Source organism: Amphiura filiformis, chromosome 10 (genome assembly GCF_039555335.1).
Source record: "Amphiura filiformis chromosome 10, Afil_fr2py, whole genome shotgun sequence".
Lineage (NCBI taxonomy): Eukaryota > Metazoa > Echinodermata > Ophiuroidea > Amphilepidida > Amphiuridae > Amphiura > Amphiura filiformis.
In genome coordinates, this window is record NC_092637.1 from 28099589 (window position 1) to 28123705 (window position 24117).

The 24117-nt window shown below is 35.9% G+C and overlaps 1 protein-coding gene across 9 annotated transcripts in view; it reads right to left on the reverse strand.

The window, feature by feature from the left end:
- The window catches only part of LOC140162710 (uncharacterized), a 146110-nt gene that overhangs the window by 87732 nt on the left and 34261 nt on the right, over nt 1-24117 (reverse strand). The window contains exons 12-13 of one of the 9 annotated variants that reach the window (XM_072185992.1): nt 20958-21074; nt 18134-18954 (exon numbers count right to left, since the gene is read on the reverse strand). The exons of the other annotated variants lie outside the window; for them this stretch is intronic. Coding sequence (XP_072042093.1) covers nt 18947-18954; nt 20958-21074 — 125 coding nt within the window. The 3' untranslated portion in view covers nt 18134-18946. Of the gene's footprint in view, nt 1-18133; nt 18955-20957; nt 21075-24117 lie in introns of those variants that run through there. 9 annotated transcript variants of the gene reach the window in all.

Genomic DNA, 24117 nt, shown 5'->3' on the forward strand with positions numbered 1-24117 from the left:
ATCATAATTGAAAAGAAAAACAAATAAGCAAAGTTTATGCTTGTGAATAAGAAACAAAATTCTATTTGGATGAGTTAAAACAAAGTCGGCTTTTTGTGCTTTACCAAGAAAACTAATCACTGCATGTAAATTAAATGGATCTTTTCAGAGCCACCGTGACATAAAAAAAAGACCACAATTTATACTAGGGTAGTAACGTTATGCATTAATGATGGAATAAATTAAGAATATAATAATCAATACTGTATCTAATTTTAATACGTGTAATACAACGGCACATATGCAGGGTTTTCTTTAAGCATTTTGCTGAAAGGGTATTTTCAAATTTTTTTGACCCTTTCAATTGTGAATTTTTCCTCTGCAGGAGTCAAAAACATTGCCCAAGGGGTATTTTTATAATATTATTTGTGAAGACATTTTTAACAATATGTGTGTTTTGGAGCCATAGGCGTAGATCCGGGGAGAAATCTCCATACAATCATCCCCCAAGTTGACGCCTGTATGTGGGTTTCTGACCAAATTACTCTCATATTGGGTCATTTTAGTCCCCCAAGTGCAAATTTTTGCGCGCTTAGCGCGAATTTATTCCACTTTTGCACCATATTTCAACAGTTTAGCTTCAAAATGGTAAAATGTTTTGTACCATAAACTTATTCACTATACTTCAAGACATTTTTCACCCCCCCACCCACCAAGTCAAAAAGAAATCCACGCCATAGTTGGGAGCACTGGCGGATCTAGAGCAGTCAGAAGGGTGTGGGGCAATTTTAAAAGAAAATAGTAATATTTAAAAATGCCCCCTGGGAAGTGAAGACCTAATTGAAGCAATTTGGTGGATCATTTTGGCACTATTAATGTGTAAAATTTTAGCTTAAAAAGCCGAACATTTGTGAAATGAGCAATCCATGGAGCCTTTCGTGGACGGCAAGTTTTCCCTATTATGGTAGGCCTATAAATAATTTGTTAAACATAAATTGGCAAATGTCGAAAGTAGAAGTGAAAGTGGCCATTTATTCATCAACTACGCAGAATGATGTTCCCCCCTCAGAACTTGGACAATTTTGCAAAATGAAGACCTAATAGAAGCGATTTGGTGGACCATTTTGAAAAATTGAAAAGCCGAAAATTGTGAAATGACGGTCCATGAAGCCTGTCGTTGTCACGTTTTCCCTATTAGGCTTATAAATTGTGTTAAACATATGGCCTAAATTGGCAAATGTCGAAGGCAGAAGCAAAAATGGTCACTTGTTTATCCACTACGCATCAGGGTGTCTGAGGGGATGTCCCCCCCGAGAGGGAATATTTTGCAAAATTAAAGTCCAATTGAAGACATTTGGTGCATCATTTAAACATAATTAAAATCACTAAAACATGCGTGGATCAATGCTGACAAAATGCGATGGACCCTACATATCGGGAGTAGGTCCTAAATGCCAAAAGCCGAGAATAAATGCACAATATCGGGTGTTTCTCTATTCAAATCTTGCAATATCTGAACGCGTACGTTTTCAAGATTTTGTACGCGTTGGACTTTGGGACGTTGGATTTGAAGGAGTCAGCAAAGTGCCCGAACGCGTAAGTACGCGTGTTTTGTGCGTTAAAGTAAACCCTGCACAGTGCACATATGTCATCTACTTATTCTGTGGTTTTTCATTGCAATAGCTTGATTTGTTTTGTCATGACATTGTTATTTTTTTTAATGAAGTGAGCTGTTTTCTTTGAATTTAGTATATATAGCAACGTTTATATGTATAGTTAAGTTAAACACTTGGAATCAGCCCAATTTATTGCGAAGGTGCTATACGTTCGGCTGCTGAATGAAGGAGAATATAGATTAAGCCAAAAGTGTACAATTCTCTGCAAGAGAGGGATTTGAAATTCCTCTTTTTATCCCTCTTTTTGGTAGTGCTTCTGCCTAGTGGAACAGAATTGATAAATATTCCTGTATGTAGGCCAATCAAATTATGAAAAAATAAAATGCGGTTATTCTACCACTAATTGCAACAGAATCCATTTGGAAAAGTGCTCAATTTTCATAAATACAAAATGGCCGCTTATGCAGGGAATGGTGGCATTTAGAAGTTGGTCAAATTTTGTTCAAAACCATATCAATTTATTGTTCTCATCGTAAGGATTCAGAAAAAAAAATATTCCTAATATTGATGTTTTGTAGAGAAAGAAATGCAAAATGTTATAAGTCAATGGAAATGTAACCCTTCAGCATTCGGATCCTCAAGTACTGCTGTTAATTCTTGAACTTCTCATCGGCCCCATTCTAATTGTCCATACCATTATCTAGCAAAGTGGATAATTTAGGGGGGTAATTTATGGACCGGAAAAAGTAAACGTGTTCAGTCATTCTCAATACCGTAGGCGCCTATTCAGGCACATGTTGCAATAGTGTGACTATATAATTGCAACTACACCAGGCACAAAAAGAAACTCGTCAGTTATAGTCATCCTTGCTGTTCAACAATCTGATAATTTTAGATTATTCTGAAATATACATTTTGTTAATTGGACTTTGCTTTCTCATTTGATACCCTGTTCGTGAAAATCAAGCAAGAATTGACCAAGATATGCGCCTCCAAACCCTCAAACCCCAAATCAAAAGTAGCAATTTTAACGATTCAATAATGTGCCTGTTGCACTGTGTGGAGTAAATGTGGAGTAAACGTGAAGATAATATTGTCACAGACCAGGGGTTTGGGAAAATTGATTAAAAGTCGGACTTGCGACGAAGTCCGACAATTCCCTGGCCGTGGGTAGCGTGGCCGACAAAAAGGGAATGAATGAAATAAAATGGACAAATCCTCAAAAATTGAAGAGGGAGGGAATTTTGTGGCCTAATTAACAACAAATAAAAACCAATATGAAACAAGAAATATTGGCAAAAATCATTTTAATTTATATTCCTGCGCTTTCCTTTCATTTTACAAGCATCAAAATCTCATTTTTAAAATATTGCACATTTTATTTTAATGGAAAACAGATAATTTATTAATGTCTGTATACTGTACTGCACTGAAGACATTTTTTTTTATGCAGCGAAATTTTATAAAATGAATTGCACTATTTTTTAGATCAAGATATTTAGTTGAAATCTCATGCAAGCAAGAAAATAATGAACCTATAAAACCCCTATTTAAATTTATTTCTAAATCCCCTGCAAAATCGCGCCTACAGACCAGTACCAAATCTGGCCAAGTAAATCGCTCCGAATCCAATGAATTGCACCTCAATCCTATCCTGGGTCCCAACTAAAATCCAAAATGGCGTCTTTCCCTAACATTAAATAATAAAATAAACACCGCGCAGCGTTACTACCGCTACTGGCCTCGAGAAGTTTTCCAGCCCCAAGAGAATTGGAAATCATTAAAACTGGGGCTTAACGCTACCCCAAAAAACGTAATTCACTAAACGTACAGCCAAATGAAATCACAAACACTAACGCCCTAACTAAATACCGGTGGGAGTCCTGCCACGGCTCCCGAGCGCTGCCACCACCCATATTGTGTAACTAATCTGTGGTCTATCTCCGAGCAGAGAAGTTAACAATATAAAAACAAAATGGGACCCAGAATAAAATGAAGTGCAACATCGGACCAAAAACGACTCAGTTATCGCCAGATCAAGTACGTACTGCAGACCCAAACCTGCACGGAACCTAAACCACCCTAAAAACCCAAGACTTTCATTCATGACTTCCAATTGAGTACTTTTCGTTATTTTGTCCAGAAAATTGCCAGCTCTCAAGGAAACCAGCAAGACAAAAATTTAGAAAACATCTCAAGTAGGGTAGTCATAAATGAAAGCCATACTCAGCTCCCAGGCTGAAATTTTGATACCCTAAATTTTAACATCCCCAAAAATTTAACTAAGGCCTAAACATGAGATTTTAATAAATACTTGTCCTTTTAAATATATTTTTGATGAAACGCGACAATAAAAACAAAATAATAAATTGCGACCTAAATTCAAAACCGATTGCATTTCATAGTTTTCATTTACATGCTCTCAACAACAAACACTGAAGGTTTTAAGCCCGCTCCCAGGACCCAAATCCCAACCAGCCAGCCCGGTTTGACAACCCAAGTCTTAAATCAGATTAGGTGCAAAACCACGGCCTCGGAAAGAAATTTCCGCGCGCCAGATTTGAGGAATTTGCATACACAGGGAACTAAAAAAAATGCAAGTTGCGCTTTAGCCTAAAAAAAATTGTGAGACTGCGTAAACGCATCATTCACTAAGGACACGGCAACCGCCCGGCTGTAACCTTCAATGTGTTAAGCGTGCATGAATGAAAACCCAAACACACAAACAAATTTTGAAATGCATAGGGAAGATTTAACTGATGGAAATCAAAAACATGAAATTTAATTAGACTTGACACGCCCAGATTTTACTAGGCAAATAAATTTTGCAAGCTTAGACCTGCCACGCCCAGCTAATTTTGCCAGGCAAAAATTTGTTTTCAAGTCTAACTTTCCCCCAAAAATTTGCCAACTCAACACCCTGAGTAATTTTAGTCTCTAGAGAAATGAATGAAAACCAAATTGAAAACTGAGAATACAATTTTCTCATTCCCAGATACAACGAACAGCTATTGTTCGAAACTGCTGACGTGGCGTCATCAGCAATCTCCAGAACAACAACAGCTCAAGAAAAACAAAATTTAAAACCGAGAATACAATTTCCTTATTCTCAGCAACAAAGAACAACCATTGCTCGAAACTGCTGCCAATTATCAGCTATCTCAAGAACAACGACGGCTCTAGAAAATAAAATTTAAAACCGAGAATACAATTTTCTCATTCTCAGCTACAAAGAACAACCCTTGTTCGAAACTGCTGCCAATTATCAGCTATCTCAAGAACAACGACGGCTCAAAAACAATTTAAAACTGAGAATTCAATTTCCTTACTCTCAGCAACAAAGAACAACCATTGCTCGAAACTGCTGTGGCGTCATCAGCAATCTCCAGAACAACGACAGCTCAAGAAAAATAACAAACTCATCACAAAAATCTTGTCCATCAAGAAAAACAAAATTCAGGCAACAAGTCATGTTAACACAACCTGTGTGAAACATTCAACAGCCAAAGCTTTAAATCCATATCAAAAATAATTCATTTCTCCAAATACCCAAAAATCACTCAAGTAATAATGCACCACTCTTTACCTTTAGATCTGCATGCATAGCTGGCAAAACTCAGACTGATGAGAAAAATCAAATTGTCTAAGAACTCCCATCAAGCACACAAAGGGATAAAACAGGTGCAAAATATTGATTCCAAAAATTGATTGCCAAATCCCAACTAAATTGTGTCGCCCTCTCTTGACAACCCATTTTAAATCTCCCTCCAACTTAAAATGAGGGCAGTATTCCTGAAAATAATTGGTGCTGAACCAGAGGGTGAAAAACTTGTACAAAATGCCAAACCCAATTCGTAACAATATAAGTATATCAACTACAGCCTTTGATTACCAAAATTAAAATATACGTGTTAGTTTCGAAAGTAATAGTCATAAATGGTAGTCACTATACGGTACAGTGCTATATAATACAGCACAATCCCAAATTCTGCGCCTTAATATACATATTAAAGTCATAATGTACGATCTTTTTTCAGAATTTACCTTTATTTTTTTCAAAAGCGATTTTTTGGCATATTTGTAATACTTACACATGTTCTAACTTAAATCTATGAGCAAACTGTCAAATTCGTCCTATTTGTAGTAAAACAGGACGATTTTCTGTTGGTCCGACATAAAGTCATAATTTTAGATTATGACTTTATGTCGGCCACGGTCGCAAACCGTAGTCTCCTACAAAACTAGCTTGGTTACGCTCCCTCCACATCCTCCACATGTGGAGGGAGCGTAACCAAACTGGCCGCGTAGGAGACTAACTCTGAAGCCGCACTCGCTGTCCTAATCCAAATAGTGCGAGATGTTTCGAATGATAGAGGTGAAGTTTATGATGTTGTTTCTTTGCAAATTCCCAATGTTTTTCGCGTCCAAATGTATTGGGAACTTTCATAATGATTGCATATTATCATTTTAAAAAAAAAAAAAAAGAAAAATCTAAAAATTTAAAAAGATCGTACATTAAGGCTTTAAACCACTTTTAAGTCAAAACATAAAACACCCCCCGAAGAAATAACACTCCCCCACACATATAGCAACTATCTCCTAAAAATATGCCCATATGTTCACCGTAATCTGATAATATGTATAACTTACTTCACAAATCAAAGTAGAATAGTTTATTGTCACTGTTGCCTCCTCAAAATGGCGGCAGCAATCAGTTCCAGATACATGTAGCAATGACTAATTTAAGGGAACAAACCAAAAGATCGATGACGTTTGTACAAAAACACCGTGTGTAAACGGGATGAATGGGAAATTGTGCACCTCTGGCCAAGTGTGCCCCTGCAAACCAGAGATCTACAAAAAATCCAATGGATATAAGACATAAAGCAGCAAGCCGATCTGAATTTCATATTGCTAAATATTCAAAGCAATGATTAATATGACTTGTATACAGTAAAAGTATCAGTACAAAAGTAACCATGGGTACCGCAAACCGGTGTAAATAGGGACAGGTGGTGCATAGGAACAAAAGTTTGAAAGATATTCGGGGTGTTCAATAATAATAAATATGAACCCTGATGGAGGGTAAACTGGGGTTGGCCAGCCGAAAGTGGGGATGCAAGTAAGTTTTGGCAAGATGAGAGGGAGCTAAGGGGAAGCGGTTTTTGATATACATTCATGGGGTGCCTTTTAAATAGAATGCTCTAAAAGGCTTGGAAAATAGTACGGAAACGCTTAAATATGCAAATTTACCAATTCGCTGCGCTCCCAATAGGTCAATATAATAAGACCATTTACGGTTTGCAAATTGGGATCCCCAAAACTTGGCATGTGCAGGGGGGCTGTGGCAGGCCGTGAAGGGAGGGGGGATTTTTGGCAGTTCAAAGGAGGAGGGGCAAGTATTTTGGCACGTACTTTGGAAATTCTGCTCTCCTCATGGGCTCATAATTATTGCTCAGCCCCTTAATATCTCTGCTGAACCATCTTCCAAGCACCGATGGTTTGCTGTTTATTAAGTTTTAAAAAGTCACCTCTAAAATACTGCAAACTTTTTGTCCGTATTCATTTGTCCTTATAATTTAGTTTCACGGTCATTTGTGTTTTAGGAACAATAACACGAAATCTGTTCAATGATCCAAGCTGGGAATCCAATGACCGTGAGAGGTTCATATGACCATAACCTATTAAATTTTGTACAAATAACTATATTAGATTATATTTGATAGGACCTTTTATAGGACCTTTTTTAGGAACAATAACACGAAATCTTTTCAATGATCTAATTTGGGAACCAATGACCCGTGAGATCTGTTATACATGCGACCTTAACCTTGTATCACAGGAGATTTCAACAGAATGAACATTGACTCAATAACTCGTGGAAATGATCTTAAACAAATGGTAACTTTCCCTACTAGGGCTCAAGCCACTCTAGACCTTGTTACCACTTTTCAAGATCATTACTTCCCACCAATGCCACTCTCTCCGATCGGCAAAAGCGATCATGTTTGTGTGTTATTGAAACCAAAACACAAAATCACAAATAACATGAAGAAATCTTGTGTTATCTGTCCTTTTGGAGTTTTTGGTAGGTGGATCCAAGAGCAATCCTGGAATGAGGTCTATGATGGCGAGGGCACTCAGGCACTGTACTCTATCTTAAACAAAGGTATTGACATGCATTTACCAACTAAATCTATTAAAATTCATCAGTCAGATAAGCCATGGATAACATCCAACATGAAGAAACTTATCTCTAAATGTCTTTCTGCTTTTGCAGAGAACGTCACTTCGAATTGGCGTAAACTTAGAAATGAAGTCCAAAGAGAAATTGGTAAAGCTAAAAGTGTCTTTGAATGCTGAAAGAGTAAGAATACTGCAAAAAACTGAGCCACGTAAATGGTATCAAAGAATTAAGTCTGCGATGAACTCTACAAACTCGGACCTTGATATGCATATACCTGGTGTTGATCCAATCACAAAGATTGCTATCAATTCCAAGTTTGTCAGTATTTTATCTCATATTGAGCCCCTGAAGTATTCAAATCTACCTGTATATCTACCTGTCACATATTCCTCCCCTGAATTGCAACCTTGGGAAGTATATTCTGAGTTATTGAAGGTTAAACCATCCAAATCCAGTGGCACAGATGGCATCCCTCCTAAACTCACTATAATAGAGATTGCGTATGAACTGGGTAGTCAACTGACTAATTTGCTTAATTGTTTTTTCCATGAAGGGTAGTTCCTTGCCAGTGGAGGTCTGCCATTGTAGTCCCTATTCCCTAGCAGTTCCCCGCTTCCGTTAACAAAATGCGTCCAATATCGCTCACTGATATATTTGCCAAAATAGCAGAAGGCTTTATTGCCAAGTGGGTTGTAAATGACATTCAAGACAGTATTGATACCAATCAATTTGGTAATATCCAAGGGGTCTCAACGGCTCATTATCTTCTCAACGTCACACATATTTTTTGGACAACCGCCGCCAATGCGTTCGTTACAATTAAACGTTGCCCGCTTACCTTCCTCTTAACGCTGGTGTCCCACAGGGAACAAAACTTGGCCCCATAACCTTTCAGGCAGTCATCAATGACGCGGCCAGAGATTGCAGGTCACACTATTATTATTATTATTATTATTATTATTATTATTATTATTATTGTTATTATTATTATTATTATTATTATTATTATTATTTATTCTTTCTTTATTGAGGGCTATACTGCTTCAGTGACAAGCACTGCTTTTCAAGCAGGCCCTCATTGATACATGTTATATAGCAACAAAATATATTACGACACACAATATTTACAAAATATCATACAGTATTTACAATGTATTTACAATATATTACACATAAGTATAATGGTATCATCAACTACAAGATAATTATAAATACCATGATTCAAAATACAGAAATACAATAATTATATTTATATACAAAAATCAAGCAAGTAAATGAATAAAATATAGATAAAGACATGCCTAAATTTCTTTAATTTTTGATTGAAATTGGCTTAAAGTCATATTTTCCATCAGAGCTCTTACTGTCGGTGGCAAAGAATTCCATGCATAGGCTGCCCTGACATGAAAAGTACGTTGACCTGAATTTGATTTAAATGTTGGTACAATCAATGTATTAGAAGTATGATTTATAGTTATATGATTATGGTTATCATGAACAAAGCCAAATTGAGAAGAAATGTTGGAAATATGTTGACGACCTCACCTTCGCTGAAAACCGTTCCTCTAGTGTGACTAGCAATTTGCAGACAGATCTTGATGACTTCCTGAAGTGGTCGGTAGATAATCAACTCTAACTTAATACAGTTTTGTTTCAAGACAGATTCTCCTCCTCAGCCAGACTTAAAAATTGGTTCCACTACTTTTTCTTTTCTGTCTTCTACCAAAGTGTTTGGTATTTGGACCTCTGGGATGGTCAAGTTAACCACATGTTGAAGAATTCCAACAGAAGGATATTGATGCTTCGATCTCTTCAATTTGCTTTAAAAACCGTACCAAAGAATTCCTCTCAACTGGGGTAGGTGCGGGTGGTGCGACGCCACCCCCTCCCCATATCGAATAGAAAGTGTACTTTCAGAGTAAAAATATCAAAGAAAAAAAAGGAAATAAGTTTAAATTTTGCAACACAGAGGCCCAAGAGGAAAAATGGTAAACTGGGTTATAACTTTTCAAAGAAATTGCGCGCCGCTCCACGAGAAAAATTTGCTTTTTATTACTAATTTGGTCTTAATAGAAATGAATTTTGGCCATAACTTTAAGCAGATTATAACAGCTGAGGACGAAAAATAACATGGTGGATGAAAATCCCTGAGGGGGTGTTCATAAATACTTTGGTGGGGTGAGTTGGAAAAGTTGGAATCTCGAACATTTTTGATCCCTATAAAGGGGGGATTTTTATTTGATCCCCCTTTTTATGTTCTAATTGTTTATGATCTCGCCCCCTACAAAAGATAAAAAAGAAACCAAAAAATAAAAAACATTTGAAGATTGCGACTTGGAATGTCAGGACGATGAATCTGGGAAAGCTAGACATTCTAACAAATGAATTAGAGAGAAATGATGTGCACCTAACAGGAATTTCAGAGATGAGATGGACAGGAAAAGGACATTTCACCACACTAAGTAAACACGTTGTTTACTATTCTGGTACAGAAAGTAAAAGAGAGCATGGAGTTGCTTTTGTAGTCAATGAAGAAGTCGCCAAATGTGTTATAGGTTATAACCCGATAAATGAAAGAATCATTACCATTCGTATCCAAGGCAAACCAATGAATATGTCAGTAATCCAGGCATACGCACCCACCTCTGCATCAAGTGATGAAGAAATCCAACAATTCTATGACCAGCTACAGCAGGCCATAGACAGCATTCACAAGAGAGACATTCTTGTCGTCACATGTGACTTCAATGCTAAAGTTGGAGCAAGGAGTACCAATAAATATGTGATGGGCAGTAATGGCTTAGGAGAACAAAATGAGAGGGGAGAGATGCTTGTTGACTTTTGCCAAGAGAACACATTTGCAATCATTAACACCTACTTCAAACAACACCCAAGACGACTATATACCTGGTCATCACCAGATCAAAGCACCAGAAATCAGATTGATTACATCTTGGTACAAAGAAGATGGAAATCTAGTTTCATATCTGCGAAGACCCTCCCAGGAGCGGACTGTGGATCTGATCACCAACTTCTGATATCTACCATGAAAATGAAACTAAGGAGGATCAAGCGACAGCGAAAACCAGCCAGATTTGATGTAAGCAAGATCAATGACCAATACAGAGTGGAAGTTAAGAACCAGTTCCAGAGTCTAATGGAGACTGACTCCGAAGAATCTACTCCAGAAGAACTGTGGCAAAACATCAAGAAAGCAGTGACAGAAACAGCTCAAGGGACTCTTCCCAGATGTAAGAGCAAGAAAAAACCCTGGATCACAGAAGAGGTCTTCAAATTGGCTGATCAAAGAAGAAAGGTTAAAGCAAATGGTTTGAAGAACAAAGATCAACGTGGAGAGTATCGCGAGTTGAACAGGAAAATCCAGCAACAAATCTGAAGAGATAAAACTTCTTTCATCACCAAGAAATGTGCTGAAGTGGAAAAGGATAGTGTATCAGGCAACACCAAAGATATGTATAAAAATATCAAAGCACTGACTTCCAAACCTGTTCCAAGACTCAACGTACTGAAGGATGAAAATGGAACCATCCTAACGGAGGTTGTAGAAATTAAATCAAGATGGAAACAATACTGTGAAAAATTATATGCATCTCAAGAAGACAATGCAGAGGAGGAAGATGGGGTTGAAAGCGAAGACACTGACAGTGAACCAGAGATCCTGATGAGTGAGGTTAACCAAGCAATGAAGAGGCTCAAGAATGGTAAATCACCAGGAATTGACAACATCCAGGCAGAACTGTTGAAAGAGAGTGAAGGGGAAGGTGTTGCAATATTTCACAGACTATGTAACAAGATTTGGCACAGTAAAGAATGGTCAGAGGACTGGAAAAGGGCTGTATTCCTACCTTTACCAAAGAAGGGAGACACAAGGGAATGTGCTAACAACCGCACCATCGCCTTAATTTCACATGCTAGTAAAGTCCTCCTCCATATCATTGCTGAGAGAATTAGAAATCATCTTGAGAATGAATTACCACCAGAGCAGGCTGGCTTTAGAAGGGGAAGAGGGACACGAAACCAAATTGGCAATTTGAGGAATTTAATGGAGAAAAATAGGGAATTCCAGCAACCATTATACCTTTGCTTCATTGACTACTCAAAGGCATTCGATTGTGTGCGGCATAGGCAGCTGTGGAGAATAATGAAAGAAATGGGGTTCTCCGAGCATGTGACTGACCTGATTTGCTCATTATATCACAACCAAGAAGCCACCGTTAGAACAGAGAGTGGAGACAGTGAGTGGTTCACTATTGGCCAAGGTGTTCGTCAAGGATACATTCTGTCACCGTACCTTTTCAACATATATGCAGAGTACATCATGAGGAGAGCATGTGTTGGTGTTACAGTTCAGGTGTCAGTCGGAGGACGAAAGATTAACAACCTCAGATACGCTGACGACACCACCCTTATTGCAAAGACATCAGATGAGCTTCAGGACCTTATAGACAGAGTAAAAGCAAGTAGTGAGGAATTTGGGCTGCATCTCAATGTCTCAATGAAAATAAAGATAATGATCTGTGGAGGAGATACAAATCAGCAAGTGAAGGTGAATGGAGAAGATGTGGAACAAGTTGACACTTTCAACTTTCTGGGATCACTAATAGACAATGCAGGGGGCAGTTCACAGGAAATCAGAAGACGCCTAGCCATGGCAAGATCATCGGCAATTGCGTTGACAGATATATGGAAAGACAGAGGTATTTCTAAAGCTACCAAGATTCATATTATGGATGCTCTGGTTTTCCTGATTGCCTTGTATGGCTGTGAAACGTGGGCGGTTGGAATGACAGATAAGAAAAAGATCATGGCGTTTGAAATGTGGTGCTGGCGGAAGATGCTGAGAATATCGTGGAAAGAACATAAGACCAACAAATTTGTAAGAAACCAAATTGGAGACCATGCTTCCGTGTCCCAAAAAATAGATCGTTTTAAACTGGCGTATTTTGGCCACATTTCTAGAAGAGAGGGTGACAGCATTGAGAAGATAATTATGCAAGGTCACATAGAAGGCAGTCGTAGAAGAGGTAGACAGAAGCTTAGATGGACTGATGGAATTAAACAATTAACAGGCCTTTCTCTCGTCGCAGCCCACCGTCTGGCTCAAGACAGAAGCTGCTGGAATACCATCATCAACAGGGTCACAAAGGGTCAGTCATGACCCATAGGACCACGACGACGATTAACTCATTAGCTAAAAATTACCGTTTGGAGTTATTACTCATTGGAGTCATAGTGTTACACCCTAATTGTAAAGTGCGCAAATTTGATTGATTTGAAGCTTGAAAGTACACAATTGAAATGCTTAGCATTCATGTGCGCAGAGCGCGCAAAAGCAATTGGAATATGCATGTTTTTTTATAAAACTTACCCCAGTCTTTGACCCTCACACTATTTTGATCCCCCGATTAAGGACTGAAGTTTATTTCATCCCCCTTTATATGACCCTGAATATTTTTACCCCCCCCCCCCATATTTTCCACACCCCCATCACCACCAAGGTATTTATGAACACTCCTAAGTAAGGTGGTTTCCAATTTTGGCCCATGGGCTAATATACACCTGATAGTCTTCTCACCCCGCCTATAGATCGAACAACATCTGGGTAATTCGGGCATGTCAACATGATGCTTGCAAGAAACCCCGAATTAAATCGGATTTAAAAGGTACATTTGGAAGCAAATCCATGAAAACTCATACACTCCCAATGTTAATCTGTTAAGGGAAGGGGTATGAACGTTTGGACAGTATTTTTGTGGGACATTAGAGCACATCAGACATATCGAATTGCATTCTGAATACGAAGAATGGCCTTCTGATATCAAATAATTTTCATTTTTTGAAATTTGCAATGTAATACACATTTTATGGCAAATCATTATAAATTGATATTTTTGATATTTAATAGTACTCGAAGTAGACTTTATAAATCTGATGATTTCTACCTAAAGTGTATGTAGGCCGACGATCAATTGACAATTTTGACCGTTAGTATTGAAGATATGGATCTTTTTCCCAAAACACCCAAAAAATAGGTCTTTGGGGGAAAAAAATCCATATCTTCAATATAAAAGGTCAAAATTTTCAATTGATCGTCGGCTTTTCCTCCCAGCTACATACACTTTAAGAATATATCATTAGATTGATACAATTTATTTCGAGGACTGTTATATATCAAAAATTTGAAAAATATCAAATTTTAATAATTTGTCATAAAATTTGTATTATATCGTGAATTTCAAAAATGAAAATTATTTGATATCAGAAAGACATGCTTCGTATTCAAAATGCAATTCGATACGTCTGAGGTGCTCTCATGTCCCACAAAAATACTGTCGAAACGCCATAAACGCTCATTCTAGATCCCTTAAGGCCATGAAGATAGCAATGGAAATGTAGTAATCTGTAAACCTTCCCCTTTAATAGGCACTGTAACTTTCATATCTTCTTCTTTCATCATTTCTAGGACGGACACAAGTCTTTAAGTCTTTAATAGTTTATATTATAAAAAGTTGCTTATTAAATTAAACACATTTTACAATAACATTTGTTCCAGAGACATTGGAATTTTAATTGCAATTTCAGATACTAATACAGTTCAAGTTAAGCTTTCAACAATACCACTAAAATGGTCATGCAAATAAAATAGTATGTGTTATTTAACCGTAGAACTACGAAGGGGTGGGGGCGGGGTTGTACCAGCCCCAAGATTATTTATCCGTCATAAAAAAACGCACGCATTTACGCCCAAACGACCTAAACTAATCCTAGATCCATCCTTTGCGCTCATTTTAGTGACAACATTTTCACCCCAGCACCTTACCAGGGTTTAGGACCGGCCATCAAAGATGACCATAGATGGGGGGAGGCCCCAATGGATTTCATTTCGCCCTTGTGAAATTATTCTAAGAGCTACTGACTTTTTACTCGTTAGTTGAATCACGTTTTCAAAACTGTTATATGAATGATATTAGAACGTTTATATAACCCGACATTTAAACATTTCCTGTAAAACGTTGTGCGTTTACTGGGCACCATCCCTTCTATGGCAATGTTTGATGGCCTGTCCTACACCGGGTAAGGTTCTGGAGTAATACTTTTATCACTCAAATGAGCATAAAGAGTCGAGTCTACGATTAGCTTAAGTCGTTCGAAAAGACGCGCATTTTAATGACAGATACAAAAAAACCTTTTCGGGTGATACACCCCCTCCTTCGTAGTTCGATGGTTAATACTGAATAAACTTACGAGTGAAATGTGTTTTCCTTTGAATCTGAATAAACTTAACGAATGAAATGTGCTTTCTTTTGAATACTAAATACAATTATTTATGTATTAATATTAAATGTGCTTTCCTTTGACACAAACTATGAATCTGAATAAACTTAAGGGGGTACTACACCCCTCGATAAATTTGTGTCTATTTGTGCATTTTCTCAAAACTATTAACACAGTGGTAACAAAAGTTATGTATATTATAGGGCAAGAATCAATTACTACACTGAAATTTCAGTGACCCAAGACAAGCGGTTCGTTATTTATGATAAGAAATAAGGTACCGCTAGGATGTACCTCATTTCCTATCATATATACTGAACCGCTTGTCTTGCGTCACTGAAATTTCAGTGTAGTAATTGGATTCCTTGCCCCAATAATATACATTACTTTTGTTACCACTGTGTTATTATTTTTTGACAAAAATGCAAAAATAGTCACACATTAAACACACGGGTGTAGTACCCCCTTAACGAATGAAATGTGCTTTCTTTTGAATACTAAATACAATTAATGAATACATGTTTTTTCGTTTGACACTAACTATATTGAATAAAGAAAATGTGCTTTTCTTTGATAATAAATAAACTTTACGACTTAAAAGTGCTCTCTTAGTAAATAATCTTTACGTATAATTTTCGTGCTTTCCGTTTATGTTAAGCTTTAATAGTAAAATGAACTTTACTTTGATACTAAATATGGTTTCCTTTGATACTAGAAAAAAGCTTTACGAATTTGCTTTCCTTTAGTAATAAATACAATTTCCCAGTGCATTTGCAATACAATATATTTCTTTTCAAACTAAATAAACTAATGAAATATCATTTTCTTTAACACTAAATGAGCGAAATGTGGTTTCCTTTGATAATAAATACAATTTCCCAATACATTCAATAGATTCCCAATAATGTATTTTCTTTTCAAACTAAATAAATGAATGAAATATTTTTTCGTCGACACTAATTGAACTCTAAGAGCGAAATGTACTTTCCTTTGATAATAAATACAATTTACGAATGAAATGTCTTTCCTTTGAAACTAAATACACTTAATGAAATATGACTTCATTTGACACTAAATAAACTTAAAGATGAATTGTGCTTTTCTTATACTAAACCTACTTGAAAATGAAATGTGCTTTCCTATGATAATACATAAACTTAAATAAACTCTAACAGTATTAACACATCACAAAAACCTTTTTTTGTTTAAGGGGTGGGGTATGAACCATTGGACAGTATTTAGTGTGGGACATTAGAGCACATCAGACATATCGAATTGCTTTCTGAATACGAAGAATGTTCTTCTGATATCAAATAATTGTGATTTTTTGAAATTCGCAATGTAATACACATTTTATGGTAAATCATTAAAAATTGATATTTTTGATATTTAACAGTACTTGAAGTAAACTTCATAACTCTGAACAATTATAATTTAAGTGTATGTAGGTGGGATGAAAAGCTGACGATCAATTGAAAATTTGGACCTTTCGTATTGAAGATATGGATTTTTTCCCCAAAACACCCAAAAAATAGGTCTTTTTGGAAAAAAAATCGATATCATCAATATGAAAGGTCAAAATTTTCAATTGATGGTCGGCTTTTCCTCCCAGCTACATATACTGTAAAACAAGTTAATTTCGCGAGGTATTTAATTTCGCGAATTTCGCGAGGTCTACAAATTCGCGAAATTAAATACTCGCAAAATTGATCCTTGAAAACACACACAGAAAGCTTAAAACAAGCTTTATGTATTTTAAGCTTATTCTGTCTACACAAACCATCATATTTATATCCATTTACATCGCTCAGAATACAGCATGAAATTAATTTTTCATGATGCATGGAGGTAAAGTAATATTTTAATTTTATTAGTGCACATCCATTTTGTTTATTTTTCAGTCCTTCTGGACTTATTTTGATGTTCTTTTTTGATATATTTTCTGGTATTTTTCTTATCAAATCGGCCATCTTTTACCCCCCTGAGCACTACCTGCCAATCTAACATTGCCTCTGATTGGTCAATTACGTGATAGCTTCATTTTAATCACCAATCAGAATGGAGCTTCTTTTGCATGGTGAAATTATTCTAACAATGTTGCTGATTGGTCCAATCGATAATGAAAGCTTCTTTTTGGCCAATCGGCAGGTAGTTCTCATGGGGTTAATTTGTTATTTCTGAACTCCAGTAATGCACCAACATCCTGAAATAATAGGTTAAATCCATGTGTCTGTTAAAAGCTATGCATGGTCTTCAATCTTTAGGAAGAGGAGAGGAACTTAGGCTAATTAATTACAGCATTGTGGGTAATAGGCAAGGGGCATTGGGAATAAGGTAATCAAATATGGCCGATGGTCCAACTCGGAAGTGGTAAAATATCGCAAAACTATCATCAAAATAGACAGTCAAAATGACAAAATATATAAAAAATCAAGGTTTAATCTGAATTACTAGATATTCATTGTACATTATAGGCCAAGAAAAGGGAAATTGATCCAGTGTTTAGAGCGATGTAAACGGATAGAAATATGAAAGTTAGTGCAGAATTCTGTGGAGTTCAATATCGAAATTGTAAATTCGCGAAATTAAATACTCGCGAAAATGTCGATCATCGCCAATTCGCGAAATAAAGTACCCGCGAAATTAAAGTGTAGTACTTTAAGAATATGTCATTAGATTTATAAAAATTTACTTCGAGGACTGTTATATATCAAAATGTGAAAAATATCAAATTTTAATAATTTGTCATAAAATTTGTATTATATCGTGAATTTCAAAAATGAAAATTATTTGATATCAGAAAGACATTCTTCGTATTCAGAACGCTCATTCCAGATCCCTTAAGACTACAAGTCACAATTTGAGATACGAAGGGGATTTATAGTGCGCTACGCACAGGCACAACGCCTAGACGTTGATCCACAAGCCTCAGCACACTTTACAGGTTGTCTACAGCTATATAAGACCTTCTTCATATTATTATGCACATTCATGATGCATAACCAGATATAGATTCCAAAAACATGTTTGATTGGCGTAGCATAAAATACTAGGATAAATTTTACGTCCTGTTTTCGAATACTAAGCGTCAGTGATACACGCTGCATATCATCCCCTGCGGGTCACTCCCATTGTGGCCTGTACACTATCCGCGATAATCAACTTTTGAAAAGCACCCTAAACAAGGATTAAACCCTTGCTAAAATGATACCCTAAACAGGTAACACGGCCGCGCCTGTTTTCACACTCTAAACAGGGATTTCATTCCTTTCATCAAATTTCATACCCTAAATTTTTCATACCCGATTTTTCATGTTTTTGACACCATAAACTACCCTTTTTACGCGTTTTTATTATCACGGGATATCATAAGATGGTTGAAATGCATATTTATTTTACTATTACTTCATTTTACTGCAAATGGTCATAAACTACTTTGTGGCATTATATAGCATTTATTATCACAGTATATCAAGTTTTTACCTTTTTTTTTCTTTTCCTCCCTTTAAATAATAAATTAAAACAATATTTATGGTCGGCAACATAATGCAGGATATGTCGGGTTACGCCAATAAAGCAGTTGTTTCATTGCCTACTTTACGTCACTATCTTTGAACATGTTGAAAGGGTAGCCATGTGAACAATGGTTATTAACGACGTGCCAGAATAATTCTGTAGAATTTAATAGGGCTTCTTTTTGAAATTTTAGTAAAATGTGATACATAACAGGCTTTGATATGGTCTTAAAAAAGAAGGTTAGTGTGTTTTTATGATGTGATAATTTCTGCTTATTTCTGGTTATCGTACGACGGCGCTTTGGTAGATGATGTACCATCCAACTACTTCTTTTTCATATCTTCATTTCAAGCTATATTCCTATAATTAAAAGACACATAAAATATTGAGAATTTTATTTCCGATCATTCTTGTATAACGACATCACAGAAAACAAGAGATAAATAGGTAATAAAGAAGAATGGTGGTCACTGTTATTTTCTTGTTAGCATTAACACCCTTGAAGATTTTGTGTTCACTCATACTGTTTCAATTTTCTCACACTGTTTCCTGTCGTAATTGGAAACATATTTGTACAGTAAACGAAACAGTAATAGATAGGCTCTGGAATAGTGTGTTTCTTTGATTTGTCGTTACTTGTGGTTAAATGAGCAGATTTCCATCCATAAAGGGTCACTCCATATGAAATCAAGGAGGTCCTCCACCTGACCCCCTCCGATTTGCTTTATATTTTAGTCATATGTTTTACCTGTAAAAATATTAAAAACCTGCAAATTTGAGGTCCGTAGCTCTTACGGATTTTTTGTGGCAGCCATTTAAAGTTGGAGTAGGGGGCCTAAATTTAGACCCAAAAGTTGCCCTTAAATAAATTTCATCTTTGGGAGTCTGTGCCTTCTTTATAAAAGGAGAGACATGTCTGAAACCTTGTATACACACTAACTGCATGCCCAATTTGTCAAAAAAATATGCAATTGCGTGTTGTGTCACGGGGTCATTAAATATGCAAGAAAAAATGTAATGTCTTGTAAACTGGCAAGTTTAGCCCCTCTAAATTCATATTGTTTGTCAGTTTAAATATTTTTTGTTGTCACTGATACTATATATAGGATAAATACAATGCATTTACTCAGTTACATTTCATACAGCGCCCTCACGAAGATGAAATTTATTGCAAATTCAACAATTTCAGGGGGCCCAAAGTCGATGTGGTCCACCTTCAAAATTTATAAAACATCACTTTTATATGACTACTAGTCATAAATTACAACTTTGTTCAATCTCAATAATTTGATAGGTTGACTTCATAGAAAACGACAAGCCCAAAGTTGACCATTTTCTTATGATTGCATGTACTGCAAATCTGCCGAATTCGGAAGGCTTAAAAGTCAAAATGGCCACAATATTGAAAATAAATGAGTAGATGCGTAGTTATTGGCCCTGTTTACTTTTATTTCCATTTTATTTTCAATATTGGGGCCAATTTGACTTTGAGATCAACTTAGTACCTATAATAGGTTGGCATAATCTTCTCAAACATGAGTATCATATTGGAAAGCTTTGATAATAATAATAATAATAATAATAATAATAATAATAATAATAAAAATAAAAGCGCAGTGATGTACAGTGCGCTACGCACAGGCACAACGCCTAGACGGTGACCCACAAGTCTCAGCACACTTTACAGGTTGTCGTTGACCACTACGGCCTCACAACATTCCATAAACCATTTAACAGCAATTTAGTAATATTACTGTAATAGTTGGTAGATGTGTATGTGAATTGACTAATTGACCAATTCAACATGGCGACAGGAAACAGTGTGGTTTTATTATATGTTTGTAATTTCAAAGACTAGGGTGTAAATTATTTTAAGATGGAGAAACATTTCATCTAATACAAAATTAATAATAGGAATAGAACAGGACTTGGAGTTTGGATGTAAATATCACAAAAACTAAAGTGCTTGTTTTTAGACGAGGATGCAGAATTGGGCAGCGTGAAAGGTGTTTTAAGGGAAATCGCAATATTAAAATAGTTTAGTTTAGTTTAATTTAGTTTTTATTCGGATATCACTTTTACATCAGTGGCACTCGTCAATATGAGGTGCATCCAAAAACATTTAAATAATAACAATGTAAATAAATATATAAAACAAAATTAAATTAAATTAAAATTAAACAGAATGTGCATTTCTGAACACTATCTTGATGTATTTAATGATAATCGATTTAAAATTCATAATCATATCAAAATCACAATTAGTTTGTGCTCAATGAACATTAAATCGTTGTTATCAAGGATTACTAAATATTGCATGTGTGGGGGTTGGTGTGTGCAATATGGGTGCGGTGTGTACATACTTGTTTCACAGTGCGCTCCAGTGAATTTTTTTTGGCAAGTACATGTGTATGATCCATTGTTAGTTGCAGGAACACATGTGCCTCCATGTTCGCAGGGGGATGAAGAACAGGGATTAGCTGAGGAATGAAAAGAAACAAACAAATCACAGAAATGAAAATCATTGGCAATAATAATAATAATAATAATAATAATAATAATAATAATAATAATAATAATAATAATAATAATGATGATGATGATGATGATGATGATGATGATGATGATGATGATGATGATGATGATGATGATGATGATGATGATGATGATGATGATAATAATAATAATAATAATAATAATAATAATAATAATAATAATAATAACTAATAATAATAATAATAATAATAATAATAACAATAATAATAACAATAATATAATAACTAGCGCAGTTGTTGCACCGCAAAGCTTAACCAGGCTAGGGGCTATTACGTTTTGGTCTTTTTAAGGGGCATCTATCCGTTGGGCACTATTACCCGGGACTGTTACACATATTTGGGGCATTTATTAGGGATACTTATTAGAGGTACCTTATTAGGGAATAATGAATGAATGAATGAATGAATGAATGAATGAATGAATGAATGGATGAATGAATGAATGAATGAATGAATGAATGAATGAATGAATGAGTGAATGAATGAATGAATGAATGAATGAGTGAATGAATGAATGAACGAATGAATGAATTTATTAAATTGTTAATTTATTAATTTGTTAACTTATTAATTTGATAAATTGATTAATTAATTAATTTTAGTGTATTTATTTATTTATTTATGTATTTGTTTGTTTGTTTGTTTATTTATTTATTTATTTAAAGATTATGATTACCAACGTGTAATATCAGAACTACTACAAATGTTCTGGAAAAGCCATGTATATACAGCAGCTTTCTGTGTGGAGAATTAATTTTAAATTATTAATTTTTTTTTGTATTTTTTATTTTTTTATTTACAGTCATGGACAAAAGTTTGGAATATTTTTATTTTTGTATTAAATGCAGTTTTCAATCATATTAGGAACAAGTTTATTGTTCTGGAGTAGTGCTCAATTGAATTTAATTGAAAGATACAAATGTCATTTGATGTTTATATCACACAGTTTGTCAATGAAACAAAGAATTACCTGAGGAAGCGCATTACAATGGAAGGATCACTCAATCGCAACACTTTTTGGTGGTATCTTTGTAAAACAAAATGAGATTGAAGACACTAGCAAACTTTATTATTTAGACATAAATTTAAACTCTCACTATGACTTGTTCAGATAAGTCTCTTGCTTGAGAAAACACAACTCAATATTTGGTGTGTCTACCCCTTGCCAGCTCAAGGTCATGTATGCGACGTGACATTCCTTCGATCAGGTTTTCCAAGGTTCCTTGTGGAATATCTCGCCAGCAAGCATTGAGGGCGTATCTAAGTTCCTGCAGGGTGATTGGTTGGTTGTCCATGTTACCTAACCCGCGGGATACTTCTGCCCATAAGTTCTGTATAGGGTTCATATCCGGGCTCAAAGGTGACCAGTCCAGGTGTCCTACATTCTCATTTTCAAGGAATTCCTTCGCAGGTAGGGCTCTATCCGCCTTAGTGCTGTTATCTTGGATCACGAACTTGTTCCTGAAGTCTCTTCTCGCAAACGGAAGCATAACTGTACCAAGAACATGCCAGTATTGGTCCTGGTTCATGTGTCCTTCTAGCATGTAGAGGTGTGATTTCGAACTACTGTGAAATGCTCTCCATAGTGTGATTCCACCACCATCTCCCTGGACTCTAGGTAGGATACAATCCTCAAGTAGGGCTTGACCAACCTGTCTTCAGACCTTGAATCGGTCACCTTGTCTGTAGAGGAGGAACCGGGGCTCGTCAGTGAAGATCACATTACGCCAGTGGCCTACTGTAAAGTTCATATGTCTCTGTGATCAAAGTAAGCGCGAATGCCGATGTCTTTTCAGAAGTATTGGCTTTCTTATTGGTCGTCTTGTGCGAAAACCTGCACTAACCAGTCTATTTTTCGCAAGTTTCCTGGTAACAGGCGCGTTTATGGACCTCAGCCATTCTGTTTGGAGCCGAGATCCAGGCTTCGTGCGGCCATTGCGGCAAAGTCTCATGAGAGATCGGTCTTCCCCGGCGGTTGTCTTTCGGGGCCGACCTGACCTTGGTCTAGGTGTAGTAGTTCCGCTCTCTCGACGTCCCTTCAACATTTTAGAAACTGCACCTTATGTAATTCCTAAAGCGACACCAATATCCTTCTGTTTGTAGCCGTGATTACGTAAGTCAATGACGCGGGCGAATAAGTCTGCGCTCAACTCGCACCCCATGATCAAAAATATCATATACAACAGACAGATGCAACAAAGTAAAACTGATTCTTCACACGGTAATGCAAAAGCCAATGTAACCATATGAATCATATCGCTAAAATAACTGTAAAAAAAAGTTGCTCGATGGTCCATTGGTCAGGCATAAGAAGCCATTGTCCTACATTACGTATTGTGTGATATGGAATGGTACCTAAGACCTTGCCAGATACCCGTGATTCATTTTGCATGGCTAACGGGTCATTGATGGTAAAAAATCTGCACTTAAAAACATAACTATGCAAAAAAATATAAATATTCCAAACTTTTGTCCAAGACTGTATGTATTTATTTATTTATTTATTTATTTATTTATTTTATTTATTTTATTTATTTTATTTATTTTATTTATTTTATTTATTTTATTTATTTTATTTATTTTATTTATTTTATTTATTTAATTTATTTTATTTATTTTATTTATTTTATTTATTTTATTTATTTTATTTATTTTATTTATTTTATTTAAAGATTATGATTATCTGCAATGTGACTATATCAGATTACTCTAAACATGTACATGTAGTACACCGAGGGCATAGAACAAGTTCCAACTTGTCATGTCTAAAGTTGCTAAACCTATCATTTTGTAGCCCAATTGGGCGGCTTCTAATGACTTTAAAGATCAAAATGGACCACAACTTTAAAACTATCAGGAGTAGAACCCTTGTGTTTCTTTATTATATTCTTTAATGTTTTCTCTTCCATTTGACACCACTCGGGGGGAGGGGTCATACCTTCGTGCCGTTCGTGGTATTTCGAGATAT